Genomic DNA, 15,695 nt, shown 5'->3' on the forward strand with positions numbered 1-15,695 from the left:
TGAGTAGCTGTTTCCTTTTTAACAAATGTTGAAGTAAATACCATAATCAGCTTTATCACAACCTCACACACTGACTATCTGTTATTTCAGTTTCCTCGCTGCTGCAGGAAATCATTAACATAAAGTGAGTCATGTCTTAATCAACACTAGTATCTAATATATATATATATATATATATATATATATATATATATATATATATATATATATATATATATATATATATATACATATATATACATATATATATATTAGATACTACTGTAAAAGCAATGTTGGTTGAAATGTGAGTCTGTTTCAGTGATGCTGTCTTTAGTAAGCGGTTAAAACTACGATCCAAAGGTTCCCTGAACGCAACATTTCTACATTTCTCTGCATCTGACTTATGAAACTGCAACATGGTTACTGTCATAGTGGAGAGATACACGTGTTAGAGGTACTAGTACTTTACTGTAGTACAGTTTGAGGTACTAGTACTTTACTGTAGTACAGTTTGAGGTACTTGTACTTTACTGTAGTACAGTTTGAGGTACTTATACTTTATTGTAGTACAGTTAGAGGTACTAGTACTTTATTGTAGTACAGTTTGAGGTACTAGTACTTTACTGTAGTACAGTTTGAGGTACTTGTACTTTACTGTAGTACAGTTTGAGGTACTAGTACTTTACTGTAGTACAGTTAGAGGTACTAGTACTCTACTGTAGTACAGTTAGAGGTACTAGTACTTTACTGTACTACAGTTTGAGGTACTAGTACTTTACTGTAGTACAGTTTGAGGTACTTATACTTTACCTTAGTACAGTTTGAGGTACTAGTACTTTACTGTAGTACAGTTTGAGGTACTTGTACTTTACTGCAGTACAGTTTGAGGTACTAGAATTTCACCGTAGTACAGTTTGAGGTACTTATACTTTACTGTAGTACAGTTTGAGGTACTTGTACTTTACTGTAGTACAGTTAGAGGTACTAGTACTTTACTGTTGTACAGATAGAAGTACTAGTACTTTACTGTAGTACAGTTTGAGGTACTAGTACTTTACTGTAGTACAGTTAGAGGTACTTATACTTTACTGTAGTACAGTTTGAGGTACTTGTACTTTACTTTGTGTTTTCTTCTCTCCCATTAATCATCTCAGCAGCCCTCACATTTATCTGCCGACCCTTTGGAGGGCCCCCAGCCCTAGGTTGGGAACCACTGCACTTTTACTGTAATACTACATACACCCATAATACTTATGTATATATTTTAAAATACAACGTCTATAGTAGTTTTTCTTGTAATGTAGTATATTAAACTAGAGTATCTTAACTAAACTTCATCCTGTGTAATGGCAGCTGCTACTTTTCACACTTTAAACATATTTTGATGACTTTTACTGAAGTGAAAATGTGAAGTATGACTTTTAACTCGCACCGTCATATTTGGTGAAGGACAAGCTGTGAGTACTTCTTGTTCTTGTCTTCGGTGTTTCTTAAAGTTGAGGTTGTGTGTGTGGAGGAGAAGCAGGAGGAGTTACTCTCACTTATGTAATAACTGCCTCGCTGGAGCAGAAGTTGAGCTCCAGCAGCTGAACTTTTTGCTCCTCCTAATTTTATGTGTTTGAAGGAGGAGGTGTCCAGTTGCACTTAGACGCTCTCTGATTGGTCACAGCTGCTGTCACTCAAAGGTGAAGCCACAGGTGATTGGCTGAGCGCAGTTCCTCTCTTCTCCTTCCTAACAACGTGGTGTCCATCTGGGTCTCAGGTCCGACTCTGGTGACTGTCGTGTTGCGCACTTGTCCAACTTTTCCCCCCGGTGTGTAAAGACGCAGCGAGCTTTACCGGAGACATTTACCGGTGCAGAATCTCAGCTCGCGGTGGAGTTTTAAACAAAGTGAGTCTTTAAAACAAACAAACAGATCTGAAACTTTTTTTTTCTTCAGTTTTTTTTTGGGGGGTAAAAAAATGGCAGACAGCGACCAGTTCGTCTCTTCCAGCAGCTCTCCGTTCTTCACGGATGAAGTGCACCACTACCAGGCCGAACCGGAACCGGAGCAGCACCGGCCCGACAAAGACCTCTTCAGCATGGATGATATAGTGGATCTAGTCGGCGGAGCTCAGGACGCTTTGGAAAGGCACATAGCGGAGGATGAGAGCACTGAAGTCCCATTTACTCACGCAGAAGAGTCGGTGAAGTTCACGGAGCCAGAGCCGGTGACGGTGCTGGAGCCAGAGCCAGAACCAGAACCGGAGCCTGTGCCGGTGTCAGAGGTGGAGACACTACTCCCTGACTCCTCCAGCTCGTCTATTGTGCATGACACGCCTTTAATCGAGCCTGAAGTCATTGCACCTAAAGCGGAACCAGAGAGCACCATCACTACCAGCAGCAGCAGCACCATCCTCCCACCTCCACTAGAACCGGAGCCGGAGCCAGAGAGCCGAGCCCTCCCCGCGCTGCAGCCCCGGAAAGCAGCGCCATCCCCGGCAGAGGCTGCACAGCAACCTGCGGTGACGGAGGAAGCACCGGCTCCTGCATCATGTGAGTGCCTCCACCTTAAAAAATATACAACATCCACCTTTTTAATCACATCCAATGCATCTTTTAGCATTATAAGCATCTTTATGACTTAACTACAAACAACCAGCTTGAGTTTAATTTAAATTATTTGATATATTTTATGGGGTTTTTTGTGCAGTTTTTTTTTTGTGCTCCTTTGCATCATTTAGACACCAAACAAACCTGCAAGATGAACAAATGCTGCTTTGTTTCTCATCGATTTAAACCACTTTAATGAACACATGTCGTTAAATGATGTTAAATTATTATTATTTTATGTATTTTTTTGGGGTGTTTTTTTAAGGTTTGGGCCGTGCTCAGGTTAGCAGGTTAGCCGGCTGCAGATGCTTCCTGCAAGGAGACAAAAAAACACTTTTACACATTTTAACCAGACGTGTGTGTGCATGTGTTTATATAGTTTGCATATAAAAGGATATATTCTGTCTCTTTTTATCTCCTTTTTATTTTTGGGGGATAAAGCACTAGCTAGCAGGGTTAGCCTTTAATTTGCTGTGTTGTCAGGATGAGGCCCACCTGTTTCCCCACACAAACGACAGGAAGCTGCAGTATTTTCTACTATTTTAACACTTAAAATGATCCGTTAGGAAGTCGCTTGTGTTGTTTCAGTGTGAGTCACGTATCTCTGAGTCATTTCACAGACATGTAGTAGATTTATTTTTGGTATTACTGGTGACATTATTACTGTCAGACTGAGCAGCGCCCATCTGCTCCGAGGCTCAGACGGTAGCTGCTACCGGAGTTCCATTATCGGACATCGCTACCCGAGTTCCATTATCGGACACGTTTTTGTTTTTTTTGCTTTAGCTCAACCGCACGCGACAATTAAATCAAATAAAAAAGCAGCAGCACATTAAAACAAGGCTTGTTGCGTCATTAACTTGTAATACGAAGCTCAAGCTCAAACCCAAGCATGGATGGTAAGAAGGGTTTGCTCCCTGCACACAGGTTGGACTCCTTTTGCAAATCAGTATATAAACGTTAACGTGTAATTAGATGAAATGCTGCTCATATTAAAAGGATGTGAGTATAGATGGATGTAGCGTTAACACAGAGAGACAGACAGACAGACAGAGAGGGAGGGAGGTGTCCGATAATGGAAGTACATGCATGTTAGCAGCAGCAGCAGCCACCAAAGCTGAGATTAGTCACAACAAAGGAATCTGCTCTGGTCCACTCCCATGTCTGCTGCCAGCCGTCCACATTACTCTCATTATCTCACTTTACTTTTCAACACATGAAATCACTCTTATTTATTCTTGTGTTTCCAAAAGATGGGGGGGGTTGGCGTTCACTCATGCACCCTCACCCCCCTTATCCCCCCTCCCCCCTCCTCCTCCTCATCCTCAGCCTCCTCATCCCCACCCAAAACTAAACCAACACCCAGCTCCGTCAGGCCTCCTCCCGTTTAATCCGTCTCTCTCGTGTGATTCTCAGCCGGCGTTTTAAAACCATGTTGAGGCTGATTGTTTTATTTAAGGTTGTGCATATTCAGAGCTGATGATGATGATGATGATGATGGCGGCGGTGGTGGTGGTGGTGATGATGAAGATGAGGAGGAGGAGGAGGATGCTGTTGTTGTTTGTGTAGATGTAGCAGATAGCAGATAGCAGGTAAACAGGCCAGTCAGCTCCTCCAGGCGGGAGGAGCGGACTGGCAGAGCAGCCTGGTGGAACGGGCGGGGTGGGGCTGCTGCTGCTGCTGCTTGCTCGGCCAGCCATCAGCTCCAGTTAAAGAGCCGCCGCAGTCACTATGAACAAAAGAACCAGCTATTAAAACACAAACATTCAGATTTTACCTTTTTTTTAAAACATTATAACCATCCCCATCATTGTTTTACGTTGTTTTCTGAGAGTTGAGCTCTTAAATATTTAAATTAAACTACATTAACCTATTTATATATATCTTTTATATACATGTATGTAAAGAAAAAGCATTAAAGAGGGTTGAGTTTGTTATATTTGGGTTCATATCTAGTTATAAATCTTAATACAATGAACAAGCTTCACTAGTATGAACAAAATAATGGTGAATTAAAACACAAACATTCAGATTTTACCCTTTTTTTTAAAACATTATAACAGTCTGATTAGGTTTATTTCTTCATTTCCATCATTGTTTTACATTGTTTTCTGAGAGTTGAGCTCCTAAATATTTAAATTAAACAACATTTACCTTTATTAATGAATGCTATATGTAAAGAAAAAGCATTAAAGAGGGTTAAGTTCTTCATATTTGGCTTCATATATAGTTATAAATCTTAATAAATTGACCTAAGTAATTTATTAACTGACTAAAATGCACAAGATTCACATATTTTACCCTTGTTTTAAACATAATAACAGTCTGATTATGTTTATTTCTTCATTTTCATCACCTGTCTGCTTTATAACTCGTCACTTTTACATTGTTTTCTGAGAGTTGAGCTCTTAAATATTTAAATTAAACAACATTTACCTTTTATTAACGAATGCTATATGTAAAGAAAAAGCATTAAAAAGGGTCATGTTCATCATATTTGGGTTCATATGTAGTTATAAATCTTAATAAATTGGATTAAAATTCACTGTGTCAAGTTAAATATTAGATTAGATTAAATTAAACGACATGAACGATATTTATAAATGCTGACTGGATATAAAAAGCATTAAAAAGGGCGTTAAGTTCATCATATTTGGGTTCATATATAGTTATAAATCTTCTCATTAACTGACTAAAGTGCACAAGATTCACCAGTATGAACAAAATAATGATGAATTAAATGACAAACATTCATATTTTACCCTTGTTTTAAACATTATAACAGTCTGATTAGGTTTATTTCCTCATTTTTATCGTCTGTCTGCTTTATAACTCGTCTGTTTTCTGAGAGTTGAGCTCTTAAATATATAAATTAAACTATATTAACCTTTATTAATGAATGCTGACTGGATATTTATACATACATATAGAGTAAGTTCATCATATTTGGGTTCATAAATCTTAATAAATTGGACTAAATAATTCATGAATTGACTAAAATGAACAAGCTTTCACTGTCACATTAAATATTAACACATGAGGTTTTTACTCAGGTAACTTTCACATTCCTCTCTGTAAAATCACTCAAACTGTATTTATATAATATATTTATGTATTTATATATTTATATATTAACATATTAATATATTAATATCTCACCTGTTCATCGTCCAGGTTAATACAGATTAAAGTGATTTAACAGTTAAATAAATAAAGTTAGATCAGAGGAGTCAAACTCATCTTCATTCAAGGGCCACATGCAACCCAATGTGATCTCATGGGGGCCGGGTCATTGGAAGGAAGGAAGGAAGGAAGGAAGGAAGAGAATACAGGAAGGAAGGAAGGAAGGAAGGAGGAGAAGGAAGAGAATACAGGAAGGAGGAGAAGGAAGAGAATACAGGAAGGAAGGAAGGAAGGAAGGAGGAGAAAGAAGAGAATACAGGAAGGAAGGAAGGAAGGAAGGAAGGAAGGAGGAGAAGGAAGAGAATACAGGAAGGAAGGAAGGAAGAGAAAGAAGAGAATACAGGGAGGAAGGAAGAAAGAAAGAGAATACAGGAAGGAAGGAAGGAAGGAAGGAAGGAAGAAAGAAAGAGAATACAGGAAGGAAGGAGGGAAGGAAGGAAGGGAATACAGGAAGGAAGGAAGAGAATATAGGAAGGAAGGAAGAGAATATAGGAAGGCAGGAAGATAATATAGGAAGGAAGGAAGGAAGGAAGAGAAGGAAATACAGGAAGGAAGGAAGAGAAGGAAATACAGGAAGGAAGGAAGGACAGATGGAAGGAAGGAAGGAAGGTAGGAAGAGAATACAGGAAGGAAGGAAGGTAGGAAGAGAATATAGGGAGGAAGGAAGGTCGGTAGGTCCAGGATCTGTCCTTCCCACTTCTTACTTTCTTATATACAGTCTATGATCTTTACTTCCTTCCTTCCTTCCTTCCTTCATTCCTTCCTTCCTTCCTTCCTCCCTTGTATGTCGCCCTTGAATGAAGATGAGTTTGACCCGGCTGGTTTAGGGACGTTTTACACTCTTTATTTATTTATTTATTTATTTATTTATTTATTTATTTATTTGTTTATTGGGGTCAAACACGCAGCGGCTCTGTTGTGGTTACCGCGGCGACGGCCGCCCGGCAGCAGCGTCGTGGCTCGCTCTACAGATTTTGTACATTCCAGGATTCAAAGTCTGTAAATAGACTCTGTGGATATTTAGAGACTCTGATGTTGTACACACACACACACACACAGATACACACACACACACACACACACACACACACAGATACACACACACACACACACACACACACACACACACACACACACACACACACACACACACACACACACACACACACACACACACACACACACACAGATACACACACACACACACACACACACACACACACACACACACACACACACACAGCAACACACACACACAGTCCAGAGATACACGCACGCACACACACACACGCATAGTCTCACAGACACACACACACATAGTCCAGACACACACACACACACACACACACACACACACACACACATAGTCCAGACACACACACACACACACATAGTCCAGACACACACACGCACGCAGTCCAGAGATACACACAGTAACACACACACACACTAACACACACACAGTAACACACACACACACACAGGAAGTCTGAGCTGGATTTCATTAACCAGCTGCTCTGATTATTAATTAATGTTAGCGTCTCACCTTCAGTTCAGTTTCAGGTTTAAACAGAACAGAAAGTTAAAGGTTTCATATTTGAGCTTTAAGAGATCCATCAAAGTAGTGAAGCTTCATAAAAGATCACAAACTGTATTTTTAAATCTAGTTTTGCATCTTCTTTGGTCTCAGGTCTGGAAATCTATAAATATATAAAACAGCCAGGAACAGTTTTTTTTATTAAAGATGAATCATTTACTAGATTTAGTTTTTTAGTTCATATAAAGTCAGAAAATGTTTCATGAAGTTCAAAATGTTTATATTTCAGAAGCTTAAGTCATTAATAGACTGTAAATATCAGCTGATGAATTAATGAATGGACTCATAGCTCCAGCTCTAAAGACTCAGAATGATGAATTATTAAAATAGTTAATGAGTTATTGATCCACAGCAGCAGGTTTCTGATCACTTTCACTTAATTAATGATTTAATATCAATAAAACTATAAAACATAAAACTATAAAAACATAAAACCACTAACATAACTATCAGACTTTATGTGTTTAATAATGTAACATAAAAAGTTCTTTATATAGTAAATAAATAATAAATAAATGAATAAAAACAGGATGTGAGGAAACAACAGAGGTAGAATTAAAATGTAAAAATTAAGAATACCCAAATAAAATATAATAAAATAAAATATAATAGAATAAAATATAAAATAGAATAAAATAAAATATAATAGAATAAAATATAAAATAAAATAAAATAAAATAAAATAGAAATAAAATAAAATATAATAAAATATAAAAATAAAATAGAATAGAATAAAATAAAATAGAATAAAATATAATAAAATAAAATATAATAGAAAAGAATAAAATAAAATAGAATAAAATAAAATAGAAAAAAAATAAAATAGAATAAAATAGAATAAAATAAAATAGAATAAAATAAAATAAAATAGAATAAAATAAAATAAAATAAAATAGAATAGAATAGAATAGAATAAAATATAATACAATAAAATATAATAGAAAAGAATAAAATAAAATAAAATAAAATAGAATAAAATAAACCAGAAATGTGAAATATTAAAAGGAAAAAAATATATATAAGAAGAAAAATAAAATAAAATAAAATAAAATAATATAAAAACTAAAGAGTAAAATGTGATGAAATAATAATAATAATAGTTTTTATTAGTAGAAACATGAAGTAAAGCTCAGTAAACAGGTGAATCAGTGAGTCTTTAATTAAAGCTCTAACAGAGGGAAGGATTAAAGCTTCCTGTCTGAAGGAGTTTGCCGTCGTCATGGTGACGGCCGGTTAATCGCTCGGCGGTTTCCAGGTCACCTACATCCGTCAGCTGATCAGACGCTCCGTCACACACACACACACACACACACACACACACACACACACACACACACAGAGACACACACAGAGAGAGAGAGAGGCTTAAAGATGAGCAGCGTTGTTTTGGTTTCCCTCCTCTTCCTCCTCCTCTTCCTCCTCTTCCTCTTTCTCCTCCTCCTCCTCCTCCTCCTCTCCCTCTTCCTACTCTTCCTCCTCTCACTCCTCCTCCTCCTCCTCCTCCTTCTTCCTCCCCTTCCGCCTCTCCTTCCTCTCCCTCCTCCTCCTCCCCCCCCCTTCCTCCCTTCCTCTCATCTTCCTTCTCCTCCTCCTCCCCCTCTTCCTCCTATCCCTCCTCTTCCTCCTCTCCCCCTCTTCCTCCTCCTCCTCTCTCTCCCTCATCTCCGTCCTCTTCCTCCTCCTTCTCTTCCTCTCCTCTTCCACCTCTCCCTCTTCCCCCCTCCTCCTCCTCTTCCTCTTCTTCCTCCTCTCCTTCCTCTCTCTCCTCTTCCTCCTCCTCCTCTCCTTCCTCTTCCTCTCTTCATCCTGAACATGAGTAGAATCTCACATTAATCTGTGATAAATCTCTCGTCTTATTGCTGCCGTAAACGTTGAGATTCTCTCGAGGTGTGAAGAGGAAGAGGAAGATGATGATGATGATGATGATGAAGAAGTGCTGATTCATCTCATTCATGCAGATTTTTAGGCTTTTAATTGAGTGTTATGTTTAAATAATGAGTCATTTTAACAGCTACATGTCTTATAGTCAGATCGTCTTTCAGTGGGTAGAAATCTTTTCTGTTGCTTCCATGTTATTTAAAGAGAGGTTGTGGTTTTAAAATGGTCAAATGTCTTTTTTTTAGATTTTATACAAACAGAACAGCATATAAATACAACCAACAGAAGGAAGAGAGGAAGAAAATATATATAAATAAAATAAAATAAAATAAATACATCAATAAATAAAATATCAATAAATACAAATAAACTAAAAAAAGTAAATATTAAATAACAGTAATAAAGCAAAAATAAAATAAATAAAATAAACCTTTACAAAATATTAAATAGATATTGACAATACTACAGATTAAATAACAGTAATAAAGAAAATATAAATACAATTTTAAATGAAATAAACTAGTGTGGAAATGTTCTGTTGTCATTACGTAAGTTGTAGTTTTAATGTTTTGATACTGTTGAGGAGAAATATAAAGAGTTTTATTCTGTTAACAAGAAGAAGCTAGAGTAAAGAGAGCCCTAACCCTCATTCAGTACATTGAGTTCTGTGTGTTACAGGAAGGCAGCAGGTGATGAGCAGCCGTGAACTTCCTGTAGATGATTTATAGGGTTGAGTGTCAGCAGGTTGTATGTTCTCGTCTCTTCTGTTCAGCAGCTGAAGAGACGAGAACATACGACCTGCTGACACTCAACTGGTTTAGAATAAGACTCAGAGGATCCAACAGGTCTGGGTTAGGGTTAGTCCTCCTGGGTCAAACTGACCCCGTCTGTTTCGACTGTTCCTTCCTTCCTCCCTTCCTTCCTTCCTTCCTTCCTTCCTTCCTTCCTTCCGTCTGTCCTCCTGTCTGTCCTTCTTTTCTTCCTCTCTTTCCTTTCTTCCTTCCTTATGTCCTTCCTCCTTCCGTCTGTCCTTCCGTCTGTCCTTCTTTTCTTCCTCTCTTTCCTTCCTTCCTTTCTTCCTTCCTTATGTCCTTCCTCCTTCCGTCTGTCCTTCCGTCTGTCCTTCTTTTCTTCCTATCTCTTTCCTTCTTTCCTTCCTTCCTTCCTTATGTCCTTCCTCCCTTCTTCCTTCCGTCTGTCCTTCTTTTCTTCCTCTCTCTTTCTTTCCTTCCTTCCTTCCTTGCTTCCTTATGTCATTCCTCCCTCCTTCCTTCTTTCCTTCCCTCCTTCTTCCCTTCTTTCCTTCCTCTTTTCCTTTCTCCCTTCCTCCCTCCTTTCCTTCCTTCTCCCTCCCTCCCTCCTTTCCTTCCTTCTTCCTCCCTCCCTTCCTTCCTTCCTTCCTTGACTCGAGGACAACATGAGGGTTAATTAATTGATAATAATAATAATGAGTTGTAGTTCTACAGTCTTGTGAAGTACAGCAGAATATTAAATCTACACATTTGAGAAGCTGCAGATATTTATTATTTAACTTAATAAAAAATCAGTCGGTTAATTAACAGCCAGAGTCTCTCCAGAGTGTTGGTGTCTAAAAGCCTGAATATGAGTCATAACCACTCAGAGAGACATCAGCTGTTCACATTAAAGGGTTTTATGATGGTGTTGTCTGAGCTTGTGTCTCGTTGGTTTGATCCCAGGTCTTCTTCTTCAGCGCTGGAACGTTAACGTAGACAGCAGAGGTAAAAACCAAACCGACCGGAGCCCATCAATCATTACGATCACATGTTACAGATAATTAATCCAGCTTTAAATATGAGCATCACTCTGATCAAATAAAATCACCTTCTACTTGTGATTATTGTAGATTTATTTCACTCAGCTTGACCGTGATTGTCAAAGCTTGATTTCTACGACACGATGAAATCTGCCTGAAACCTTAATTAGTATTATTATTATTATTAAATGATCTGATTTAAGCTGAAGAGCCAGAATCTGAGTGCATGTTGTAACTTAGACTCTTGATTATAATGAAAGGTGAACGCTTCTTTCCCACCTCCAGTGTTTTTAGGTGGAATAAAAGCTTTTTGTGTCTCCAATGGGAGCTGATGATGTGACTTGAGTCGGCATTGAGCCTGAAGATGTTTCATTGACATTTTTCACCATTTATCAACCAATTCATGGAGGAAACAATCACCAGATAAACCAAACTGTGACAGAAGTGTCGGCTACAGACGATATTTCTGTTTCTGCTGTGTCAGTTTTCATCGTTTCTATTGAAAACTCTCCGTCTTGATGTCTGTTATCATCTGAATACTTAACATCTACGTCTGCAGCCTTCAGTCAGCTTTCAGGAATCTGTCGTCTTGCTAAGTTGAACTTTTTGTTTCTCGTTTCTTCTCCTTGTCTATATTTTCCTCATGACTTTAGAGATTAATGGCGCTTTTCCACTACACGGTTCCAGCACTACTCGGTTCGGTTCCAGGAACGACCTTTTCCATTACAAAGAAGTACCTACTCAACGTGGGCGGGGTTGTCTTAGCACGGCTCCACAAAACTGCTGTGACTTCGTTTTCTACGCGACACAAACACATAACCAATGGAGGACATGGAGGCGATGGTGTACTTGCTGCTGTATGTAGCTTTCTGTCTCACACAAAGCAACAGCATTGAGTCGTATGGCTGTAACACTGTTGCCGGTGTTTAAAAATGGCTGGTTTGATTCTTGTGTGGGACGGCTCATGACTCTTCCACTGACTCTCTGACCAATCAGTGGCCGGCAGTCTGACATCACATTTTTAGTATCGGTACTAAAAACGTACCAGGTACCAGGTACTATCCCTAGTGGAAACACAAAATAAACCAAGTCGAGTCGTGCTGGAACTGTGTAGTGGAAAAGCTCCATAAGTGTTTAGGCTTCAGGTTGACTTCATTGGGACTTCTTGAGGAACAGGAGATCATTTATTAACTTGCTGCAAAGCCAGTCGATCATTTATCCTCAGTGACTGAGTCATGGATGAATCAGCGTTGGGGAAAATGTCAATGACTCACTGTCCTTACTGTTACATTACTAGTTGGTTATGATTTTCAAAAAATGCACCATAATCCACCAAAATCAGTTTTTCTGAGGTTTGGGGGAAGATTTGTGCCACACAGAGAATCATGCTTCAGTTTTTAACTATAACTTAGTTTAAGTTGTTTTTTTGTGACCTGCAGTTCTCTGTTAGTGTAATGGAATTAAGTTGATTTGGTAAAAGAACCAGAAATAACAAGCATTCCTGTTGCATTCAGTTTAATTTGTCTTTTTTTGTGTGTGTGTGACTTTCACAATAGCTTAGAATCAAGCTTCCTCTCTTGGGTAACATCTCTGCTTAAATGACTGGAGTCATGTTGACGTGACAGAATCTGCTGTAGTTTTATCATCTATGTAACGGCGATGCTTTGATAAATATTTTCTGGTACAACACGTTTCTGAAACAGATTTTTCTAACATACCCAGCTGCTTTCAGTCCTCTTTATCTCTCTCCACAGCACACAGTCTGTTGTTTCATGCCATGACTCGCTTCTTATCTGACCGGTTCTGTCCTCCCCTCTTCAGCAAATGCAGCCTTGAGCTTTTTAAACAGGTTTGACATACCTGAGAGAACATGTTGAGTAATTCAGTCATCATGAAAATGTCATGCCCTTCAAAGACTGCTGAGGTTTGATGTTCTGCCTTAGCGCTGCGCTAAGCTGCTAGCGGCTGTTTTATAAACTGGGTAAAGAAAACTGCAGGGACTCGTGTCTCCCTTTAGTTTACTTCAAATAGAATGATGTAAGACACAGAAGCTGTAATTAAAGAGATCCCAGCTGAGAGATGTACCATTAAATAAAACATAACTTCAGGTCGCCACAGTTATCACATCAGTCAGGATTTAGTCCAGAACCCAAAAATATTCACTTCACTCTCACGTTCAACCAAAAAAAAAAATTAAGTAAGACATTCGTGAAGCAGAAACCAGCAACTGTTCTGTGTTTTTGCTTAAAAAAGATGATTCATCAATTATCAAAGTAGTTCAATATAGATTTTCTGTTGCAGATTATATCTAAGATCACATTATGACCGTTCATTCACACCAAACAACCATTAAAAATCACTTAGTAAAACTTCATTCATTCCAGTTGTGAAATGTTAATGGAAACCAGTCTGAGTTTGTTGGTATGAGGAAGTTTTAAAGCCAATCTCTTCTGAATCAAATGGTACAGTGGTAGAAGGTATCCATGTGTTTATGCATACATGACATCTCCATCATCCACTGTGGACATTAAGATTGTATGTTACAGCTTAAAGAATCCAATTTGAATCTTTAGATATTCAACATGAGTTTTATGTGACAATCTGTCTGTAGGTTGTTGTGCTCTTGTGAAATACAAACATTTAGTCTTTGGAGTTTGTAACAAGCTTTAAATGAGAAAAGTCTGGCGGTTAAAAGCAGAGTGTAGTCTGGTGAAGCCCTGGTTGGTTTGCAGTATGAAAGATGGTGTCATCTGCATGTAAATGAACTATACTATGCTGAGGTGGAAAATAAGTAAATATTATTGATAGGGGGCCCTGATATTGATCCCTGAGGGACACCTTGATCAATCCTTTTGAGGATTTTAAGCCAGCAGGAACAGTTTGACAGAGCGGATAAAGGCTGGTGTCATGACAAAGACGCCAAAGATTAAGTAATGAGCTGACCAACAGAAAATTAATTGCCAAGTATTTTCTTTATGGATTAATTGTCTTACTCATTCTTTCAAGCAATGAATGAGATGTGATGAGTTAATTGTTTGTCATATATGGTAGTAAACTGAATGTCTATGGGTTTTGGATTGTTGGTTGGACAAACTAAGACATCTGAGGAAGGTGTTTTTCATTTGTAGACGAATACTCAGCAGATTACGATAATGGAAATAAGCAACTCTAGTCTCCACCGTATGCTTTGGAAACTGTCACCACATTATACTTTGCAAATGACAAACCCTACTAATTTGCTGATGGAGAATGATGCCTGCCACTTCCCTGGTCTTTCTTTTCTTCTTACACACTGACTGATTTCACTCTCTGCTGCTTTCTCTTGTTTCCTCCACAGATGTACCTTCTCCTTCTAAAGCTCAGCCTCATCCTCTGATGCAATTCCCTACAGGCAAGTTCTCTCTGCTCGCTGCGTTCCCCTGCCTCCTTCCTTTATTTTCTCTCTCCACTTTTTTTTACTTCCCTCCCTTGTTTGTCGTTAGTTTTCACTTAGTTTAAGTGGCAGAAAAAAACAACCCCTTGCATGTAAGAAGTAGATGTGCCTTCCTGTAGCATTTACTGTACATAATATGCTTGCGAATTTGTACCCTTTGAGTATCTAGATTTGATGTTTGACATTGCTTGTGTTTGTGTTGCATTGTGACTCACATGAGAATGTTGTTGTAGCCTAGACTGACCTAAAACAAATAGTTTGTGGAGGAATAATGATTCTCCTCAGTGGTTGACCAACCACTATTTATTGTAATTGACAATATTTGTGAAACATTTCGAGAGGAATCATTATCTACCATCACCTAACAGTTTGTGTTTGCTATTCACACTGGGCATGGTTTATTGGCGCCAGACCTGGGGAAAAATAAATTCTAATCCCACCATGCATCTGATCAGGATGGTAATACAGACCATCAAAAACAAATGCTGGCAAATCTTGACTGTGGCAGGTAGTAGCTTCCCCAAACACCTCTGCAGGTAACCAACCATTCATGGTAGTTCTGGATGTTTCCACAACCATAGTGGACTGAAACACAACAGTGAAAGGAAAGCCAATTAGTTTCCTTCCTTTCTTAAGATGTGCTTGATATACATTTCCATACTTTTAATGGCCTGAGTGATATTTTGTAATTTTGGCCATTATTGCAGTCAATTATTTCGTTATACTTTTGTAGAAATGCAACTGCTGAGAATTGAAGATGGGGCAACAAGTAAGGGAAGTAACACCTGGACATCAGTGGTGATCAGAAGTCCCAGTTCCATCAGACATATTTGGAAGAGAAAATATTTACCAAACTCTTCATCATAAACGTCCATTAGGTTCTGCAGAACTACTTCAGGGTTTTCCATGTAGAGTTTGGACCAGCTTGGTTAAGCATTCTGGTTTTCCAATCATGTAGTTTAGATAATGTGGTGAAGTTAATGTTAATGTTAATGTTAATGTTACTACTCTACTGAGTTTCACCAGTGTCGTAATATTCACACATTTCTACATCTCAGCAATCAACTTTGTGTCATAACTGACAGAAATGAAAGCCAGAACTACAAAGGCCTTTTAAAGAGTAGCTCCACTCTAGATATGGAGTACCTGGAGCTGTTCTCAGTGCTGCTCTTGGGGACCTTTTTTTTTTAAAAAAAGGTGAAAACTCCAGCAACATCTGTTCCATTGAGAACCAATATATTGCCAGACTGCAGTG

The 15,695-nt window shown here is 38.4% G+C and overlaps 1 protein-coding gene across 2 annotated transcripts in view; it reads left to right on the forward strand.

Annotated features, from left to right (window-relative positions):
- The first annotated feature begins 1,732 nt into the window (after positions 1-1,732).
- rtn4a (reticulon 4a) overlaps positions 1,733-15,695 on the forward strand; it is a 41,459-nt gene continuing 27,496 nt past the window's right edge. Inside the window, exons 1-2 of one of the 2 annotated variants that reach the window (XM_053333469.1) lie at positions 1,733-2,518; positions 14,345-14,398. In XM_053333469.1, coding sequence (XP_053189444.1) covers positions 1,945-2,518; positions 14,345-14,398 — 628 coding nt within the window. In that variant the 5' untranslated portion in view covers positions 1,733-1,944. The remainder of the gene's footprint in view (positions 2,519-14,344; positions 14,399-15,695) is intronic. The other variant, XM_053333470.1, reaches the window with a different exon arrangement.

The sequence above is a fragment of the Scomber japonicus genome, chromosome 14, assembly GCF_027409825.1.
Source record: "Scomber japonicus isolate fScoJap1 chromosome 14, fScoJap1.pri, whole genome shotgun sequence".
In the NCBI taxonomy this organism is placed as follows: Eukaryota; Metazoa; Chordata; class Actinopteri; order Scombriformes; family Scombridae; genus Scomber; species Scomber japonicus.